At 38.1% G+C, this 23,111-nt stretch overlaps 1 protein-coding gene across 1 annotated transcript in view; it reads right to left on the reverse strand.

Moving 5' to 3' along the window:
* WDR26 (WD repeat domain 26) overlaps window positions 1–23,111 on the reverse strand; it is a 38,267-nt gene that overhangs the window by 8,872 nt on the left and 6,284 nt on the right. Inside the window, exons 3-8 of the mRNA XM_065400445.1 lie at window positions 19,856–19,992; window positions 18,358–18,455; window positions 17,238–17,394; window positions 11,768–11,906; window positions 3,552–3,692; window positions 35–154 (exon numbers count right to left, since the gene is read on the reverse strand). Of these exons, the coding sequence (XP_065256517.1) occupies window positions 35–154; window positions 3,552–3,692; window positions 11,768–11,906; window positions 17,238–17,394; window positions 18,358–18,455; window positions 19,856–19,992 (792 nt within the window). The remainder of the gene's footprint in view (window positions 1–34; window positions 155–3,551; window positions 3,693–11,767; window positions 11,907–17,237; window positions 17,395–18,357; window positions 18,456–19,855; window positions 19,993–23,111) is intronic.

Here is a 23,111-nt window from a genome sequence, read left to right on the forward strand (position 1 = left end):
TCTGAGGGGACATGAACACACAGGTAGAACTTACACACTGATAGAACTGTCCACGCTGCCCTCCTGTTACAAAGCGTTTCCCATCTGGATTCCAAGCCACGCTGGTTAAACTGTCTTCATGAGATTGACTCATCTTTGTCCTCAGCTCCCCAGTCTGGAGAGGAAACAAAGAAAATCAACCACTACAAAATCCAGTGTTCCCCACCCCTACAGACACATAATTAACAGATGTGCATGAAAACTTAACCTAGTGTTTCTAATTATGGACATTTCACTGCATTAATTGAATAAAAAGGTAAAAAAAGTTGCACACTATGAAAGCCTTCTAGGGAGCAATGAGGAGGTGGAGCTGGGGTCATTCTAATTTTCATTCAGCATGGGAAACTGTCAGCCATGTTCTCACTCGAGCAGTTGCAATGAGCTCAGTCTCAGAACTTTTTTGCTTCCACTTCAGATCTGAAGCCAGGACAGGCAGTGGGTGTATTTAATGGATTTGGAGGGAAGAAGAAAGGAAAGAAGAGATGTCAAGGAAGGAGAAAGTGAAAGATCAATGAAGGAAGGGAAAAGATAAATGACAGGCACAGAAAAAGAAAAAAAAAAAAAAAGGACTGAAGAAAAGAGGAAACCAAAAGAATGCAGAGACAGTACTTTTTTTTTTTTTTTTTTTTTTTAAATACTACAAAGCAGAGTACCAAAAATCTTAAGAACGTAAGAATGGCGATAGTGGGTCAAACCAGTGGTTTATCTAGCCCAGTATCCTGTCTTCCAACAGCAGCCAGGGCCAGATGCTTCAGAGGGAATGAACAGAACAGGGCAATTATTAAGTGATCCATCTCGTTGTCCACTCCCAGCTTCTGGCAGACAGAGGGGTAGGGACACTCAGAACGTGGGGTTGGATCCCTGACCACCTTGGCTAATAACAGTTGATGGACCTATCCAGCATTAACTTCTCTAATTTATTTATTTTTTTAAACCCAGTTACACTTTTGGCCTTCAACATCCCCTGGCAACTAGTTCCACAGGTTGACCGTGCATAGTGCAAAGAAGTACTTCCTTATGTTAGTTTTAAACCTGCTGCCTATTAATTTAACGGAGTGATCCTGGGTTCTTGTGTTAAGTGAAGGGGTAAACACATCCTTATTCACTTTCTCCACATCATTCGTTATTTTATAGACCTCTATCATATCCTCACTTTAGTCGTCTCTTTTTGAAGTTGAACAGTCCCAGTCATTTTAGTATCTCGTTGTGTGGAAGCTGTTCTATACCCCTAATCATTTTTGTTGCCCTTCTCTGTACCTTTTCCAATTTTTTTTTTTTGTTGAGTGGGGGAGACCAGAACTGCAAATAGTATTCAAGGTGTGGGTGTACCATGAATTTATATATTGGCATTATGTTATTTATTGTCTGATTATTTATCCCTTTCCTAATGGTTCCTAAGATTTGATTAGGTTGACTACCGCTGCACATTGAGCGGATGTTTTCGGAGAACTATCCACAGTGACTCCAAGATCTTTTTCTTGAGTGGTAACAGCTAATTTTGACCCCATCATTTTATATGTATCCATGAGAGGACTGATCCATGAGAGGCTCTTCTCTCTTTTCCCATGACTGCTTACTTTGCTTAAGAGTCTTTGGTGTGGGATCTTGTCAAAGGCTTTTTGAAAGTACTCTATATTCACTAGATCACCCTTGTCCACACGTTTGTTGACCACCTCAAAGAATTTTTAAAGATTTGTGAGGCATGATTTCTCTTTACAAAAGCCGTGTTGACTCATGCCCAACACATCATGTTTATTGCCGTTTCTGATAATTCTGTTCTTTACTATAGTTTCAACCACCTTATATGGTACTGAAGTTAGGCTTACTGGCCTGTAGTTGCCAGGATCACCTCTTAAAAATTGGCGTTACATTAGCTATCCTCCAGTCATTTGGTACAGAGGCTGATTTAAGGGACAAGTTACGTACCACAATTAATAGTTCTGCAATTTCATATTTGAGTTCCTTCAGAACTCTTGGGTAAATACCATCTGATCCTGCTGATTCTAATTTATCAATCTGTTCCAAAAATCTCCTCTGACTCCTTAATCTGTGACAGTTCCTCAGGATTTGTCACCTAAAAATAATGAGTATGGGGTGGGATTCTCTCTCACATCTTCTGCTGTGAAAACCTATGCAAAGAGTTCATTTAGCTTCTCTGCTATGGCCATATCTTCCTTACAATAGCTTATAGTTAACCATTCTCTGGATATTGTACCTTAAACTCTCCATGCTAGAATTGACTTTTGTCCATGGATTGTAAAGTAGGAGTGTCATACTCATTTGAAAGGGCCAAATGCCATGTTTCATTATGGTCCGATATATAAATCCATAGGGATATAAATTCTGAACTTCATACTCCCTTCAATCCTCATTGATCTCCCACTGGTATCACCGGGAGGTTTGACCAGAGTGAGCTTGTATGTAGGGACGCTGCTCCCACTACTTCTGCCTTTTGTTTCTCTAAGCCTCTCTTCTGTTCTTCCCTATGTACTTCCTTCCCTGCAACAACTCCCTATTATCTCAAGGGCTTCACTCCCATCTCCTAAAATGATCAGCAATGGAATATGTAACCTTGATACTGAAAGGTCTTTGTTGGCCTTAAGAGTTGACATTCCAACAGAGATTAATAAGGAACAGAGTTTAGCCTAAAACAGTGATTCAGAGGTGCCTGCAAACTCAGACAATGATTACTGGTTTACACTGTTAACTTTTCAAATGTGATCTCTGCAGCCACAGGTGCTAAAAACCTTTTTATTTTAAATGACACCTTAGATTCTTCACAATCTGAACGTGTCCAGATTCAGTCTGTATGGGCTACATGCGTCTTCTAAAGCCAAAAAGTAAATTACTCTCTCGACTGTCTCACACTGAACAAAGAGACAGGACCAAATGCTCTTAGATCACACCTACAAGCGTTTCAGGACTATGTGGATGGGTCAGACTCCACCATACTGGCCACTTGGATCACAAAATTAAAGAACACACAGTACTTGGGTTCCCAGCTACTTCCTCACCTTGTAGATAAGCCCCATAAATGTCACTTGAACATTATAAAGATGAGTTGTAATGTTTCTAAAAACCATGGCACTAAAGGAATTCACTCCTTATAAATCCTCAAAGAAGTCATCTTGAAGTGAATCATCCAGACTTTTCAAAAAACAGTAATTTCTCTCTGGCATGGATGATCACTTGGAATGGAAACATTACAGCCACCTCTTTGTATTCCAGAGTTGAAAGGACAGAAGATCCATGAAGAGTAGACTCACTGACAAATTAGTTTCAGTTCTGTTCACATTTAGTATACAAATTTTATATTCTACCTAGATTTGGGAAAGATTTGGGTCTATTAGCAACCTTTTTAATAAAAATGAAAAACTGCAATGTTTCCATGTTCACCTATATAGAAACAAGCTTACTGAAGTGATTTCATCCTTACTGAACAGTTCCAATGCATAATAAAGCCAACTGCTAGAGTTAAACATGACATTTTATATTAATATATGATTGCTTACTTGTACATTCCAGAGCCAAAGCTCAGAGCAGTCATCTGGGCCACAGGCAACAAGATAGTTGTCATCTGGACTCCAAGCAATGTAAGAAACACCATATGCATGGCCTTCTAACGTTTTAAGCAATTTTAGCTGGTGCGTATCCTAAGTAAAACAAATACATATATGGTAAAAAGACTAATCAATATTTGGCATAATTTGAGCTGTCAAGACAACCTGAGCCTAATTTTATAGTCCCGAGTTTTGATAGGATTTTTACCCAATTCAGGCCTGTATGATTTGGCCATTATCTTTTAAAACAAAACATTCTCTTTAGAAAATCTTAATCTCTATTTGTAAGTGAGCAGTTACTACCCTATAGAGTAGATATACACACAAAAAAGCCTTTCCAAAATTCCCAACATACAGAGGGAAGTACTAGTAGGTATTCTGAGAATGTTATATTCTTCCTTTGTTTTGTTGTGGAACTCATTGACAGAGTACTGTGCAAAAACAATACTACAATATGGCCCATACTTTAGATTATGCAGGATACCTAGCAATTCTGCAGTATTTCATCTTCAAAGCACTGTAGGAACTTTACACAGTGGAACCAGTCTTTACACCCTTGTGAGGTAGACAAGTATTGTTAACCAAGTTTTACAAGATGATTAAATAAGACCGAAGTTAGGTGATGTGCCTCAGGTCAGGCAGTGAACATGACAGAATTAGGATTAGAATTTCAGAGTTCCTGGCTCCTAGTGCCATAGTCCGCTACTACACTTCCTACTGCTAGTTTCAAAATAAAATATTCAATTGACCGTAATAAAAATATTTTCCTCCAGTTCTTTGTAGTTTTAAGAATGCAAGAGCCTCTCTTATTAAAGTGATACAAAATGTTACAGGACTGTCAGCCAGTTATGAAGAAGTGCCTTTGTTTTATTCTATTTAGTCATTAATACTGACAGTTTAGATTAATGCACGAGGCATTCCTTTTGCCTACTGAATCACTTTAAAATGGTAGTAGATTGTAAAATGCAAGATAGTGCTTAACAATTTAAATGGCAGGACAGCTCATTAGAGTGAAGTCATAAGGTATTTATCAACTATTTGAAATATTAAGGTGTTTATGCTGTTAAACACCTTATCAGTTGCTGGCTTGATCCAAACCCTGAAATCTTCCAGTTGAGTATTGGCCCAACTGTAGTCACACTGGTGTCAAGCCTCATGAATCTGTCCCAAGTCATATTAAAGATACAGCGTATAGTGATCACAGATTAACAACAACTGGTCAATCAGGGGAGTATTTATTAGGTATTTTTACTCTCCATTATTTGAAAACATTTCCTACTTGCCCACTATCCTTTGTGGCTTTTGTCTTTTCCCATACTGAAAAGTCTCTTCAGGGATTTAAAAAAATAAAAAATTAAATTAACTTCACTAAATCACCCCTGGCAAGTGAAGAGTGCAGAGTTAGCCTTCTGAACTTTAATCAATGCAGTACTGAGCCTGCACACAGATCCAGTTCCTTTTGTCACTGTTCATTGCTCCTAGCCAAAGCTGAGGAAATGTGATTAGTTTAGTCATTATCACTGCTCCAGATCAGAACCTTATGGCCAGAAGAGACCGTTCTTGCCATTTTCACATTTTCCCAAGCACTCAGAATGAAAGCAAGACTATTCTTGTCATTTTCCCTGCTGCCCATAAGGGTCCAAACTGCAGCAGTGAAAATGACTAGACTCATTAATTACCTACCCCTTGGGAAAACAAGGAAGATTGCAAAGACAGGCACTGGAGGTATTTATGGAACCTGAAAAAAGGCTAGAAAAAGGAGATAGATTAGGATTATTTATTTGTGCTTACCTGAAAATTTCCTCTCTTAAATAGCAAGCTCCATAGATCCTGAATGGAGAAGGCCCAATGCTTACTGCATGAGGCAGACAGATCTCAGACACTGGCAGCAGCCTAAACTCCTTCCTCTGAAGTTGCTCTCCAGTTTAGGTTATCGCCACAGTTAAGATTTTTAGATTATTTAATTTAAAACGTATGCCTACTTCAGGAAATGAGTTTACACAGTTGTTATCCCTTAGTTTGCCCCGATGGGCTAGGTGTACAGGCCTTGCTACTTGACACAAAAAGAGAAAAGCAGCAGCGTTCAGACAGATGAGTTTTCCTATTCTTTGGTGAAACAAGGTCCACAAATCCTATAACAGAATTTTTGAGCAGTGTAAGATCTTTTATAAAGGGAACGAAGACTCTGAAATACACACAAAAATTTGTCTGCAGTGAAGCGCGCAGCACTCCCTCCTAAGGCTGTACCCACTGAAGTTTAAGAACTATTTTGTAGAATGTAGTCAATGCATTGGTTAACAGCCATATGGTCATTGAATGGCTTTTTGCGGAAGGGCATTAAAACAAGGTTATAATTTCCACAGAAATGCCTGGTCAACAAGGCTGTTCTAAGAAATTGCTGGACGTCCAGGTGCACGGAGGCGTTTTTGTTGTTTGGGCAGTTTCTTAACCAAAGGATGCAAAATAATGCAGAAACTTTAGCATCATGATTCCCAAAGCTAAGCCTTCTTGGAGGATGTCTACTACATGTGGAATTGTAATACCCATCTCTGTTCCAGTCTCTTTGCCAAATTGGAAGGTATTTGAAGCTGACATTCAGGGAAAGATATCCTCAGAGTAACTATGATGGTCAGAACAACCCACAACCAAAAAATCCCCCCAATTAATTTCTTTTAAATGCCAGGCAACCAGAATCAAGAAGACGACTAGATCATGGTGAAGCACTGCTACAATACAGTCCTTTTGCAGTGTAGAAAGAGGACAGGTCTCTTCTATCATGCTGTTATTTTACAATAAGTCCCCCCTACCCAATAAGAATGTGGCCTCTCACTTTTCACCTCCAGATGGACCTGACTACAGTGAGAACAGTAGGAATGGTTAGAGCCACATGCGGGTTTTTAGTTGGATACCATCTCCATGGCAGCAACCTTCAAGTATGTTCTCCTGGACAAGAATATGACTTTGCTGTGGCTCCTAGATGTGAAGAAGCTCATGGTTGGTAGTCCAAAAAGTTGTCACACTCAGACACAGGGTGAAGGCTCCATTCCTGAAATCAGGTCTCAGCTTACTTTGCCAGTCCCTTCTATATTAAGATTTTTCATAGACAAGAGGAGTCTATTGCCCCATAAGAACAAGAGATTTGTTTCCCTCTGAAGGGCTGATAATGAATTGCCAAGAACCAGATCCCAGCTGCATTAGAAACCACATCTCCATCTACAAACTGCCAAGAGATCTGCACTCCTCTGGGAGAACGTAGATAACAAAATAGCCGAGTACCACTATCTAAAGTTAAAGCTGAGGGGATCCAGCTCAAGTGGAACAAGCTTTCACTAAAGATTAGACTAATAAATTAAATTGAAGTTGGTTAGACTCTCTCTTCAAGACCTCTTTTGAGGTTTTCCTGCTATAACCAGATGGACTTCAACAATTGCATCACTATCAAAACACCCTGCCACACCCTTTGCAATGTCTCAGAAAACTTACACCTAGGATGGCAGGGGTGAGTTACATGCGTCTTGGTACTTTTCTTTTTAGCCATCAGGGCCTTGAATCTTACCTTCAACTCCTCTGGCTTCTTTCTGTGATGGTAAGGAGAGGAAATGGAGTACGGCTTGTTGCATCCATTTTTTGCACATCTTCTTGGTAAGGGGACAGACAGTGTCTCCCCTTTTGCTTGGGGCCCTTTGGACTCCTTGGGATATATATATATGAACTCGAATTCATTTTGAGAGCTAGTGAGAGTTCTCCAACAATCCCTCCCTCTGTTTTATTTTAGCCTTATTCATGGCAGCTCTTTTTCACTTGAGATCTTGGAGAGAATTCAACGGTCCCCTGACAGAGAGAGGCAGTACCCCCCGTGAAAAAAGCTGAGGGGTACTTGGGCTGGCACAGGCAGGAAGGTTTCATGAGATCACTTGTCAGAGAGAGCCCGGGAGGTACTTCCAGAGTATAGATTGCCCTGTCCTTACCTTCAGGAGATGGAGGAACAACATAGGTACTCCTTATGTCCATGGCAGAAGACTCTCCAATTTATTATAGTTAAGTTAGGTTTTTCCTATTATTTACTTATTATCAATATTTTTTAAAATCAACTTAAGTCAACTACTCAGAGTGACAGATACTACCCAACATGAAGATCTGGCTATGGTTCAGGATTTTAAGTTTGCCTTTTGGTCTTCTGTTTTGAAGACTGCCCATGTTTTTGAACCATATTTGAATGAGTTGTCAAATCCTCATTTATGTAAGGCAAATACTCAGTTAAGATTCCAAACCATGGAAACTGCTGTCCTTAAAGGCTGCTATGGAAAAGTTCCTTCACATCTTCATTTTTGCCCATATAAATACGGAGCGTTGGAAGACCTACGTCCTCTTATGGATTGTAGAATTTCCCAGCTTTTGAGTGTGTGTTACATTTTGCCTTTTGAGATGGTAATAAAGGCTTTTTTATACAAAAGAGGTAATGTTTTTAGTATTTTCTCAATCACCAGTAATAATAAAATCAGTGGCAGTTTTTGCCCTTTACACATTATGTTGAACAAGAGAGATAATATTAAGTTCTGATTGACATTTTAATACATTATATGGATGTTGCGGTTTTAAACTGAGTTTGTTTTTCCTTTTCATATTTGCAAAAGACATACGTCATATGTGATTTAATAAAATTGAATTGACTCAATCCATACCCTGGAGGTGAGCAGTCTCCAACCTTGGAGGATCTGCGATAAGACCTGATGGATTCTTGAGTGGAGATGGGCCCAACCGAAAAACCCTTCAAAGCACACAGAAGAGGGATAGATGAATGGTTGAGGGCAGGTCCTAAGGCCCCCCCCCTCACTGTTTTCACCTTGCTGTTCCCCATTTGCACCAAACACCACCATCTCTCTGTGGCCACATTGGCCCTCAGTGACTGAGGACAGTTTCTGACAGCATCTTAGAGCCTTCAGCCTGTCTGCCCTTGCCAGCTAGGGGAGGGCATGCCAGTCATCTGCCATTTCTCCTGCACCTCCTTCTGTGTTCACTGGGAGCGGGACGCCTAGACAATCCCTTTGCAAAAGAGGCTGCAAGCACCAAATCCTTCTCTTTGTCACAGAAAAGACAGAAATCTGTCCATGCACTCACTCGATGATGGGGGTAAGAGCAAGAAAAGCAAAGTTCTCCTTTCTTCATATTTCACTGCTATACCACTCGCTGTTCTGTTGCTGAAAGGGAAAACGTGCTGCTGCAGTACCTCAGGCAGGAAAGATTCCCCCATATAGCCAGTTATTTGCTCCCGATGCCCTCCAAAATCTTAGGTCTTTTAGCTCTGAAATCCAGTTGCTCCAGATTTTAGAAGTTTGCAATAGACAAGCAGAATTCTCTGTCATTAATCTAAACTTTGCAAGAAGAGGTCTGTTTTTCACCTGCCTGTAGTTGTGGAGTCAGAAACTGGTGGACTAGTTAGGAGGTGGAGACTATGTTACTGCCAGAGACTGAAAGGTCTGTTTCTACCAAAATGCTGAAAGTCCAATGGAGGATCGATCTATGGCCCTTGACTTGTTGAAGAATAGCAGTCAACCTTTCTTCCATGAGACAGAACTCACCCCACTCCAGCTGCAAGGAAGCTCTGAGGAAAGGGAAAGATCTAATCTTCCTTCCAACAAGGAAATTATAGTGGAGGTATTACAACAGCTGTAAGTTTAACACACACCTCAAGGCCCTGCCCCTGCAGCTCCATTCCCCAAGCTTCTGTATTGGCTTCTGGTAAATATTTTTAAGTCTCTTTCTTTGTGCCTGGTGATCAACTGTGGCAGCACAGCTACAAAAATAGTGTTGAACAGGGTCAACATAATTGTGTTGTTTTTCAGAACACTAAGCGGATATACCCCCTTACAAAACAAACAGTTACAACATTTCCTACTAGAAGAGCTCACATTCTAAGACAGACAAGACAAGACAAAAGACATGGAATAATAGTTCAGGAAAAAGGATAACGTGGCAGGAAAGATACCCAGAATGAGAAAGTTTAAGGATGGATTTTAAGGAGAAGACACATAGTGGACAAGAAGGTAGTTCTTCCAGATATAGTGGGTAGACAAAACAGAAAGACCAAAGGCCAGATTCTGTCACCTTAAGTAGAGTATCTTTCCCCATAAGTGGCCTCATTTAAGTCAAGGTACTAACTGACATGACAGAACCTGACTAAGTGAGCAATCTAGTAGGACAAAGTAGTGGAAGAAGAGCAAGAGGAAATGAGAGCAAAAATATAGGGGCAGATGAGTTTGTAGAGCCTCTGGGTGAGGAGGCTGAAGCTGATGCAAGAGACCAGATTGAATTCAATGTGCATGGGATAGTCAGAGTGACAAGAATGAAAGGATTTCAGCAGCAGCATTTTCATTATACTGGACTTTTGGGGGTGGGGATAAGTTTATTTTCAGGAGAAATATGAGGGTTTGGATACTCTTTGCTGAACTACTGATGGAGCCCAAAAGGATTAAAAATATAGGGAAACATTCTTCAGATTTTCAGTATCAGCACACAGCTAGGGAATAGAATAAGTTTGGGACAAAGTTTGACAGTCTCTCTTGAACCAATTATTTTGTTAACTTTCAACAATTACTTGAAACGATGGGAAGAGAAATAAATGAACTCCATATGCCCTGGCAACTAGGAAACCAAATGACTGGTACGGACTAATGCAATTTAAATCCATCTTCAATATGTCCTGTAACAAGAGTATTCCCTTCAACTTTACTGAGGAATGCATTTCAAATCTACTGATTGTTAGATTTAATACAGTTTCTTGGAATTTCTCCAAATAATAGCCATTAGAAAAGCTGTGTTTCACTAGTTTGTTCTTCTAGTGACCCATGCTTGCTTAACATTTTGGCATAATTTCAAACACCTAAAGTGCATTTATTTTGGTATGATTAAATAGTATATAATTAATGATTCACTATGAAACCATTTGCTACTACTTGAGGTGCCATTTTGTGCCATAGATCTGCCCTTAATCACTTTCCCTAAGTAAGCTAGAACTTCCAATCCATGTTACAAAAAATGAACTCTTTTCTAACCATCTCCTGACATTTATAAACTATAGAGTGGTCTGGCTCCAATTAAAAATACATCTCCAGCACCAAGCCTTAAGAATCCTTAGCAGTAAGTTTTTCAAAGCTGGATGTACACACACAACTCGTCTGTTAACTATTTTCAAGATCCCCCACCGTTCCCCAACAGTAAAGAGTTCAACTGGTATATTCCCTCCTAGTTTTTGTTTGTTTGTTTGTTTGGGGGGGGGGGGGGGGCGCGCGGGGGCTGCAGGGAAGAGAGGGCTTCCCTTCAACTCAGATCCTGCTGCAGGAAGAAGGAGCAGCTTGCAAATTTATAACTGGGGTTTGAGTAACAATAACCCAGTATAATTTTTTAAATCTTCTCAAAAAGTTTGAGTTACAACTCTAAGAAACCAGAATATTGTGTGTGCACATGCACATTGATATGTATATACATATATCAATCATATAGTATATTATGTATATGGATTGGTGGCACATTTCCTAATATGTTTTCAATTAGTAATTGAACATAATTACATCCCATTCATAATGTGGTTGAAATACCAACATATCACTAGGACCTGAATAATCTCAGAGTGACTGCTCAAGCATTTTATTTACAAGAAAATACAATACAGACAGAAAAGATACTGATATCCAATAGCTAGAGTAAGGAGATTTGGCCGTTTTCTTGTAGAAGAAGCAAATAAGCAATATATAGTAACAATTTAAAACGTCAGAACTTAGTCTTGAAGAAAAAAAAAAAACTGTACATCCTTTCTTGATGAGTTTTGCCAGGTTTTCACAGAACATGAATCAAGAAAAGTTCCTCAAGTTGTATGTACAATGGCAATTAGTAGATAGTTGATGAAACTTCTATATGGTCTGTGAACATTTTATCACTCAAAGATCAGGTGGCATGTTTAAATGGTGAACCGGACTTCTATTTAAAATAATTCAAATTATTAAAAGTAAAGAGAGGATTTAAAATAAAGGTCTTCACTGAAAGAATACCAAAAGCTTTAGGCAAAAGCACAATGAAAATTTAAGAAAAAGACTGGATGATTTAGAAGAGATGCAGATAGTTTAGGTCTTTTTTATCTTTAAACACACACACGTTAAAGTCTGAGCACTTACTGAATCAACCTGCCATATAATAACAGTTGTGTCCTTTGATCCCGTTGCTAGTTTAGTTCCATCATTGGAGAATTTACAGAACCATACTTCATTACAGTGTTCTGTAAGTATTTGCTGTGTGTAACATGGGAACTGTTTCCTGAAACAAAGCAAAAAACAAACCATAGGGTTTGTTAAACACAATCTGATAAGCAATTGGTAAAAACCAATTATAAAAGTAAAAGATTTCTGCAGTTAACATGCATTTCAAAAGACAGGATCGTCTTCAAATCTCATTATGAACATTAACTAGACAGTATCGGTCACTAGGTATTGGTGATTTAAAAAAAAATAAAAAATCATTCATTAAAGATACCCTCTTAAATGACTCAAAAACATTAAGATGTGAATATAGCCAATCTACTAAGTCACAAGATCTTACTGTTACCCTCAGAATTCCCGCCCCATTACTTCCTATTGTTTGTTACACTCACTGTGTTTCAGATTAAAATTATAAGATCTTCAGGACACTAACTGGATCTTCCTAAAGTTTTGTAGGATATAGAACAGTCAGGCACCAATCTGATTGGGCCTCTGGACACTAGTGTAATAAAAGTTAAGGTTAATAAATTAACAATTTACAGGACTTTCCACTTTAGCTATTTCTGGCAACTCCACAGACATGATTAATTACGTGCTAAAAAGGAGTAATGGAAATACTAACTTTTACAAGATCATTTTCAAGAAATGAAACTCATTAATTTCCTGTAATTTAGATTTTTGTTATAGTGTTTATCACTGTGGTATTTTGTTACTCTGCAAACTACATTCAAACACTGCCCCACTTCTGAGCAAACAAAAACAGAACAGTAAGCTATTTCAACAGCAGCCATATCCTTTCCCCCCCCAATGATGTGCCAAAGAAGATCCTACCATCAAAACGTTAAATTCATGCAGAAAAATGGAGAGCAGTTCAGTTATGTTTGCAGCTCACCAACTGGCACTAAGTAGTTATACAGTGTTTAAATCACCTGGCTGATTGTGTGTGTGATTTATGTTACAATAGCTTCTAGAGATGCCAATGTGCAAGACATTGTACAGACACAAGACAGTCTCTGCCTCACACAGCTTACAAGTTAACTGGAGCAGGAGACATCTTTTGTGTGTATATTTGTACAGTGCTTGGCACAAAGGGGTCCTGATCCATAACTGGGGGAGCTACTGTAAAAAATTAATACACTTTAGGGTAAAACTGGTTATAAAACATAGTTACAAATCTTATCTTACACTCAATACTGACAAATTCATGACACAAGTGACTGTCCTAAAATAAGTTCTCTCTCTTTGTTCAATAATTATTGGTAAGTGTCAGTGAGGTAATTAAGCCAATCCTGCAAAAAAGTACTACACATTTATTTAGTATGCCAAAGATGTGGAAATCCTTTCAAGATACTCTCTGTGCTTTCTTTAAGTAGCAAGACACTCTTGGTATTGCACTACTCAGAGCAGCAAGCAATAGCCCCAAAATCAGAAAAACATAAGGCAGGGAAACACCACCCCTCCTCCCCCCTTACAATTAGTTATAACTGAAAAGAATTGGAGGCATGCCTCCATAGTCATGGTTTTGTGGTTTTTAAGAATGGGTAAATAGAAAATCAGCCTAATTCCAATATGTTTTGAGGGGTTACACAGTATTTTCAAATGGCATTACTGTAATTAACAGTACTTTAACTGTTTCTAGACGATCAAGAGGTTTGTGATCTTAGGACTGTGTAAACTGAATTTGATACACAGTGGTTACAGGAAGACTTGTTTTAAGCATAATTTGTTATTAATGTTTACTACCGCTCTGCCAATTCTAATACTGTACTTGTAAATCTGCTGTCCCATTTTTTAAAAGGGTTGAGTTTTTTAAAAATGGGACACTTAAAAATGCACAAAGCCATTTAGTGTAAGAACATATAAATATCAATTTAATGAATGAAAGTCATGGTACACAAGCATCATTTATAGCAGCACACCTGCCTGTCACTGACATGGATTCAAGGAGTCCATGCAAGTAACTTACATTGATGCAAGGAAACAAGGAGAGAAAAGAGAGAGACTTTCCTCACTCAACTAATGAAGCAAGTTGCTCAGTAAATTGTACTTCACAGATACAGTGAAGTATGTATTAAACAGGTACTCAACCACTGTTCTTTTCAGAAAATGTGGAACAGAACAGAACTTGATATTTTTGGATGGTCACAAGACAAGATGTTGGTTAAGAAGGACAGTTGTTTGAACAGATTTTGTTTAGTTAACTAAGTACTCATGCTCAACCATACTTCTCTACATTTCTGCTTACGCAGAAGTCCTTCATTACTTATCTGCTCAGTATAGCGCACTTAAACTTTAGGCCTGGTCCATACTAAAAAGTTAGGTCGATCCAGCTACATTGATTAGGGGTGTGAAAAATCCACAACCCTAAGTGATGTAGTTAAGTTTTTGGCATAGACAAAAGAGTTCTTCTGTCAACCTAGCTATTGCCTCTCAGGGAGGTGGACTATCTGTGTCACTGTAGCATTTCAAGTGTAGACAAGCCCTTAATGCAGGGGTACTCTATTTTTTGTCAAGATCCAAATTTCTCGGTCAAGGTATAATCAAGGTCCAGACTCCAGAGAAAATTATTATAGTTGCGTAAGTCAGGGTCCATTCAAAAGCTTCTGGTGATCCGGATTTGGCCCACTGTCTACCTATTGACTACCTCTGCCTTAGTTTCCTTATGCTTTATTCCACACCATGTCAACAACATGGTTCATCAGCTACTGTGTTTTCACAAGTTTAGAATTCTAAATTTAATCCTTTAAAAACAGACCAAAAGAACTAAATTAAAATTACTGGAATAATAATTTAACAAAAATGTGAAAGTGAATTTGTTTACAATGAAAACATTGATTAATAAACAGACACCATCAAGACTGACAGTGTTGCTAACCCAATATCTGCAAGAGGCAATGTTCACTTTGCTCCCAAAACCTTCAATGTTTAAATAAAAGTCATCTTCCTATGCATAATCCTACAACCACAAACTGAAGCGGTAGGAGAGGAGAACCAGCTAAGTACGTTGACTCCACTTTCTAGTTCTCAAAAAAAAAAAAAAAAAAAGGGGGGGGGGAGAGTTAAAATTGGATTGATTATAAAATAAAAGGATGCGGTAAAGGGTCCCCCACCTGCCCCCAATTAAGTTCTCCATTATCACAGGGCCAGTAATGTGAAAAAGCTTCACCCTCCACTCTGAGCACCCTCCCCCTCATTCCACCTCCTGAGAAGCAGCAATCCTGTCTGTTTAGCTCAATATTGTATCTGTTCGTGTGATATAAGCATGCCTGATTCCAATATTGCCAGAAATCCATACAGATTAACTCCATTAAAAAAAAAAAAAAAAATCGAAGTGGAAGTTACCAGTAGACTATTCTATCAATTTTAACATTACCCAAGTTTCATTGTCTTTTTAAACTATTAGATTACTATTACTTTAATTCTATCAATTTGTTTACACAATTAAAAAGGCCTAAAAACAAAATCCAGAATCTGGCTTCCACTGTCTTTAACTCACCTCATTATGCCCAAGCATTGCAGCATGTACGGCGCACCACATACTGATCTCAGACCCCTGCAATAGGTAGGTACAATAGGTTGAGTTGAGGACAGAGTGGAAGCCTTTGTTTTGAAGTGTCTTCTTTTGGGGGTGGGGGGGAGGGGAAGGGGAAGAAAGGGGGTACATGAGACTATGGTTTAATTGATATATACATATACACACACACCCAATATGCAAGTCTGGGTGTGGAGGATACAAAATTAGAAAGAGATAAAAGTTTGACCTACGTGGGCATATATTTACTATGGCTGGGGTTTAGACAAGCCCAGACTTGTTACATTTGGCCCTCATCAAATATTATTGTATTGTTTTATATAACTACATCTTAAAGGAGTTTCAGTTGTATTGATCTCTCGTTAGCTGGATGCAAACACAGCATTAACACACTTCTAGACTGGCAGTAAGTATTAAAAATCAATACGGTACACAATTTATTACTGCCCTAATGTTAAGAATCCTTTCTGAAGTACAAGGACCCCAATTCCTACATACACTAAAGAAAACCTTCAAACCACTTGTTATTTCCCAGAATTGAAATGAAGTGAGATGGCCAAAAGTTCACACAAGAAAGGAATTTAAGGTGTTGTGGCAGTTAAAAGCACAAGACTACAAAAGTCTAAAGCCAGAACAATTACTTGAACATGTGGTTATAAGTATTAGGAAATCTATACTTTAAAAATAGATACCAAATAGTCTAAATCTAAAAATCCCATGTGGTTGGAGATATTGGCAATTTTTAGAGACAAAACAGAATTACAAGGGAGTCCTGAGAAGTTAGTAGTAGCTCACTATAGTAAGCATTTAATATGAAGAAAATCTTCATTATGAGCCAAAGAATTGAACTGCTACTCCAACCACCAAAAATATAAAACACCACCCCCCTTTCTCATGCTACTTCAGTGTCCGGCAACTTGTGGCCTTACCCCCTAATTATACCTTAGAGATATCTACAAGCTTTGTCTTTGCATTCATGTCACTTCTGCTAGATCACTGAGGAGCTTTGGTTGTCTGAAGAAAAATACTCAAAACACAGCAATTGTTTCTCTGTGTGCATAATATACCAGCATTGAGTTACTTCCTCCCTGGAGCCTGCACAAGTTTCACAACATTTTAAATTTCTAAGCAACACCAATGTTACTCTAGTTTTAAGAAATTCCTTTATTATCTAAACAATCAATGATTTTGTGTACATGTGAAACTTGCACTCTTATATGTAAGAGTTATGAAATTTGGATGTTTCCTTACAAAACAAACTTCGCCAAATTTAAAGACATGTATTTGTGTGTTCTGTCTTACTCAGTTTGCATTACACATTTTTTAGCTATGACCAAGAATTAGAGTGTAGAATGCATTGTGTGTTCTTATTTAACTTCAACTTCTAAAATGTAACAGCATTAAAGACTAAAAATGGAATATGACCTTGAACAGTAAACGTAGATTTACCTTACGCATCCAAGAAGTTTGAAGACAAAGAATGGGTAGTAACAATTCGATAGCCATTAGACACTGACAGAATAACAAGAAGTAGCAAGTCTGTGCACCTAGATTAAGGCTAAATCCTCAATACATACACCCATCTCATTAAACAGTAAGTTTCATTCCCTCAAGGAAAAGTAGCCAGACATCAAGAAGCATTTTCATACATGTTCTGTAGTTTGTCTGCACAAACAGTTAAAGTTAGTCAACTAAATGGGCCTGGCTTTTCCCAGTCTACTCCAGCATGTTCCAATTTGAAACAACTGTCCTACGATTCAAAGGAACAATATTGTGTAAGTGGATTGTGTTATATATTTTAAAAATATATATATACACACCACTGTCAATTTTAAAAGTAGAAAAAGAAATTCTTACCTACTACAAACATGGTCTATAAGCAGTGACACAGAATCTAGACTGTTATCTAGTTTGGTATTATGATATAGGCACCGGTCTCGTTGTAGCTCCACAGCCTGACGTAGTAGATTCTGTAAACGCCTTGGGGGAAGCATCACTGACGGCGGTAGGTATGCTTAAAAAAAAAAAAAAAAAAACAACACCCACAAATATTACAAATGCACATTTTATCTTTACTGAATAAAAACCCATAAAGGAGTTATAAATTAAAGAAATCCAACCTACTGCTCAACTTGTTGGTTTATAACTGTGTAACTGAGGACCCAAAGATGAACTCAGATTCACTGATGTTTTCAAACAGAACTATACTTTTTTAGCTCTCTGTTGCTTTTGATCAGCACAAGTTCCATTTATACAAAGTAGACTGCTGCATGCTGATTTTAACTGTAAAATCCTCAACTGCGAGACTCCACTAGACCACCTTTTGTGCTCACTATGAGGAATTCCCAATTAAAAGGCAACACTATGTTAGTACTGCTATTAATGGAGCAGTAGAGTCCACCACATTATAGCAGTGCTTTCCAACCTCTTTTCATTTGCAGACTCCTCAAAAATTTCAAATGGGAGTGCGACCCCTTTGGAAGTCTTTTGACAGTCTGCGGACCCCAGGTTGAAAACCATTGTATTATAGGATAGGCCTATAGAATTGAAATGAGATACCACATGCCCTAGGATCAGACAGTCCCTGAGTCAATATCAAGGGCAGCTGCAATACATCCAACATGTTGGCCTATCACAAGTGACATGGAAGAAGCAAACTAACAGTCAGAGCAGATAGCAGTGAAAACAATTCATATACTTTCTACATATAGCAGAGGCATTGAGAACTGAAAGCTGTTATTACAAACAGCTAGGGGCAGCATAAGATTGAGAGTCACAAGACCTAAGACCCACAAAAATCACTAAGTCATTCCTATTAACCAGAATTATCTTCCCCATAAAGCACCAGTCATTGATAGTAAGTGTAATTAAAATCACTTTCCTCGAAAAAGTTACCCTATTAAATGGGATGTACTAGAAAAATATTTGGGGTGTATTTAGAAAAATCTATTTAAATGCTGAACATTAAACATCTTACTCTGGAGTTTGTCCAAAAGTTTAGATCTGGAAGCTGTTCCTTTTCCTTCCCATTCTGCTTTTGCACGCAAGTCTTCTGCATGACTACACATTAGATACCTGTAAAAACAAAGTGAATGAACACATCCTATTATGGTCTAAACCTTTTGGAATTCGTTTTCAATTGTAAGGATGATATATATGGAGATGTTCCTGTTTCCAATTCATATTTAAGTGGAGTGGGGTAAAAGGGGCTCTAAGAAGAGACCTCTGTTTTGGGACCTCTCTCTCCCATCAGCTTATTACAGCCAGAATGTATTGATCTTCAGGATACACAGAACAGTCACTCCTGACCAACTTGCACTCAAGTAAAAGCTTGGGCAAATGTATGAGGAGTCAAAGACTAGATTGGGGCAAATTAAAGGGGACAATGATGCTTTATTTTGTAAGCAATATATTTCATTTCCCCCCCCCATGCAGATTAACCCAAAGGCTTATGAATTTTAATACAAAAACCCCAACTCAGTGACTCAGAAGTTTACATCAAGTTAGACTAGTTAATGATGGCACAAAATATACCTAGATGTAAACAACATTTACTATGCTAACTGATCCCAGTGTGTTTGAGGTATACATATGTGTTTGAAGCTGCATCATACTAAACTTCTAAATTTCTAGCGTAATAGCATTGTCAATGATGCCAACACTACAATTTGTTCCTTGGGATGGTAATGATACAATGCATTAGTAAGATTTATTGTTGGAGTCTGGGTGATGGACAATAGCCATTTGCTCTAGAAGTTCCCTTTTGCTTTGTCACTAACTAGAAAGCTTTAAGGAGAGAAGGTACCAATGCAAGGTAATGGAGAAGAAACAAAACAGATCTTGTTTAGACTGGTCTTCAGGAGAGAGGGGGAAAAAAGGAGACTTTGCACATGCTGCACTCCCCCTCCACCCCCAAGAAAAAACAAAAAAAACCCCAACCCCTACCAACTTGAGAATTACTCAGCTATAGGAAAAGAGACTGAACATGCTTCCTTTAAAGGACTGAAATTATGTCCTTATCAGTTTAGGTTCTGATACCATGAAGGCAGTATATATAAACACTTATTTTGGATGAATGAGGTATGATATGAATCATGATACAACAATACTGTCAGTATAATAAATTTCTTCCCCTTGCCATTTTAAATAGTAGTGATCACCAACAGCATAAATCATTTAGATTTTTAAAACAAGTTAGTACTAAAGATTGAAGAAGGAGGGGAGAGATAAAAGACCCTGCTTCTGCAATGGAGTTTCCCCCACTGACTTCAATAGGAGTGGGACTGGGTCCAAAAGGGAGAATAGTGCTTCATTTTTACCAACACATTATTTTACTTATTCCACATGATTCAAGTGCACTTTTAATGTTATGAAGAGAGGGCTCAGGAAATATTGACCAACACTTGTTTCCATTGAAATACACAATCCCTCAGGATATTCTGTAGAACTAGCTGTTCAAGCTTAAACACCCTTACCCACTGAGGACATGAATGCGATCCGTATTGTATTTCAGTGGTGTCAGTTCACAGCGTAGAACTTGAAGTGCCTCCAGGACCTTGCCATCCTCCAGGTATTCCAGGTACTTCTGCTGTAGCAGCAAGAACTTCATCCTCTGACATGACAGAAAGCAGCAGTCAGGGGAAAAAGGTTGACTGAAGTTTCAGAAAATGTTTGAGCCTAAACAGAACAGTAGAAACCATTCTACTATACCCTTCAGAAATACAGCTACATGTAAACGTATCATCACTTCTGGCTGGTCTTTCAATACAATTGTGGTAGTTATGTTAGAAGTGACCCAAAAAATCTTTTCCACCTGCCTACTGGAGCCCTAATATCCTCTTCCCCACTCCTCACACCCCTTCTAATTCTCCCTATTCTGAACCCATATCCCTTTCAGTCACTATCCTTCAAACCAGGATTAGATGGGATTCCCTCAATCTCATGCTCAATCTTAAAACAAACAAAAAAAGTATGCTGCATGCTTGTACAGAGCAAGTCAACCCCCTAACTGGTTTTATACAGATTATGTAGGAGCTCACCAAGGGATTCTCTCTACAGTTGTATAACATGCTGTAGCAACATATTAACACTGCAACTAGGCAAAACAAGGCACCATGCAAATTAAACTTGTTTTCCAGAAGTATTAACACTGCCATCTTCTTTTTACAGAAAGCGGAGCGATATAGCTCCCCACATTTAGGGCTCACTTAGCCTATACTCATTTCTCATAAGCATTCACTTCTATTAGAATTCCAATGTGACCTTCACACACACTCACATTTCTCATCAATAGTCATGATTCTAACTTTGTTAACATGTTCATGGACACAAAATGAAGGAAGGCATTCAGTTCCACATTTAAAATCTGGAGCCCTCAAAATTTCTTAACATGCTGATCCTTAAGATGAAAGTGAGACAGTTTAGTTGCTTCTACTGTACATAAACATAGCCACTTGGAGTATGCATTTTTTGTCTGTCTTCACTACTGCTGCTAGTGGTTATCGCTGTGAGAAAAGACACACCCCAGGCCTTCAACAATATATCTAGAGTGAAACAAAATTAAATTAAAGTGATGTGCTATGCTTTCCCCCCTCTCTATAGAAACTGAATGACATGCAAGACAGATCATAAATACACTTAAATATTTGATCACCACCTTTCCCCATGTGAGTCCAGCAGATCCCAAAGACCATCAGCTTTTCAACACTATATGTATTTACTCATATTAGTGCATTAAGGGCATTATATAATTTTGAGCAAGGTGCTAGCCTCTTCAAATCAAGACACTTAAATATGAAACATTTGTTATGCCTTAACTTTACATGATTTACTGCATGTTGTTCATTTTTGCACTTCATCTTGGATAGGGTAGCTACACTGTCCTATTTGATCAATTTCATTTAATTCTGTTTTTCCATACAATAACTCAATGTTGAAGTGTTCTGAGCTGCTAACAATAGGATATTTAAATAACTAGAACTTAATTGAAAAAAGATAGAGAGTAATTTTTGTAAATTAAGAAAAATCCTAAATTTTAAGACTAAAGAAAGTCTTAAGTAATTTAGCCTGTCTCTTGATTTGAGGTTTACTCAATTTAACATTTCACAGACTATGTCAGACATATTTTAAAAGAACATGAATTAGCTCTCATTCATGTGGTTTAAGTTATATAGTACTGTCATCACAATGGCATGGAGAAAGATACTCTACGACAGTGAGTCTCATAAAAATCTCATTCCTGCTACGCATTTGACTAGATGAGAGATACAGATCTTAAATATTTTATCTAGTAGTGGTTCTGTCTGATGCTTTGAGGGAATTTAAAACATTTAGGTAAAATATTTGTTTTCCTTCAAGTGGAATGCATTCCAGATTGATTATGAATACGCCTATGAGGACTACACTTCATTAAAACACTGAGTGCAACAGACCTTCTGTAACTCTTGAGAACAAAACGCACGTATCAAGTTTTCATGTACATGAAAGAAAACTGCTGACTTATTGTATAGTTTTCAGAAGTATATGAAGTTACCTAGATATGCATCACTGTATAGATATTTGTAGCTAATTTCATACTATAGCATCTTAGTTTTCCAGTACTCTGATGTCCTGTAGGGGATAGGTCAGAACCCCCCTTTATATTATTCTCCCTCTCATTGCACAGATATTCAGTTTGTTTGTATTCAGCGTGAAGGGTGAAGAGGAGGCCCATTAGAGAAAAGAGTATCTGTACAATTTTTACAGGTATAATGTTGCAGATTTTGGGGTGACGAGTCATTAGAAGTAAGCATTCCCCTTTTAATACTTCCCATCCACTTATTAGGAAAGTGGAGGGGTTGATTCCTCACGGTAGGTGATCACCACATAACCTCAAACTTCAGTGTTGTTTTTAAAAGCTTTGTTTTCTCAGTTCTTATCCAGAACTTGTGTTGAATATTCTCCAATTCTCCCTGCATATCTCCTAGACAATATTTTGTTTCTTATGTATCCATCCATTCACTTTTTCTTGATTTCCCTTATCTGCATGGTGATAACCACGTCATCCAATTACTACCTCTACCTGGCATAATGGTTCTAAAAGAAGAGGTAATGAAAGCCATTTCTCTGGAGGAAGAAAAGAAAAGGAAAAAAAATAAAATGTTTTTTTTGTTGTGCCAATATCAGCAATTTAATGGAAATCCCTGTAAAAGCAAACCAGAGGCACTGTCTCCATGACTCATTTTATCCACACTAGTACAAGAAGCATGACAAAATTGACCGACGTTCAGCCCTGATATTGTGTATAGCAACCAAGGCAGAGTATTGTTGCCAAGACAGCTGAATATGTACATTCTCAGTTGGTTCAGAGCATATTTTCCTTAAAAAAAAAAAAAAAAAAGTCATTAACTCCATGAGTCCTAGGCATACTACTGAAAAGGACATCTCTTAGAATGATAGAACACCAGAGTTTTCATACATGGAGACACAGTACATATACTAAATGCTAAAAATATTTTATTCATAACAGAGTTGGAACAAAAATGTTGAATGGATTTAATTACAACTAATGTCCCTATCAAGGCCCAGAGAACATTTTGCCTACAGTTTAATCACAATTTTTGTCCAAAAAACCCTACTAAGTTATTTGATGCGATGTAGAACTAAATTTCAGATTTAAGTGGCAGTGTCCCAAATAACGAGCAATTAGCTGTAGAGACCCTTTACACGAAGGGTCATGGATCCTATACCCCA

This window comes from Emys orbicularis, chromosome 3 (assembly GCF_028017835.1).
Source record: "Emys orbicularis isolate rEmyOrb1 chromosome 3, rEmyOrb1.hap1, whole genome shotgun sequence".
Classification (NCBI taxonomy): Eukaryota; Metazoa; Chordata; order Testudines; family Emydidae; genus Emys; species Emys orbicularis.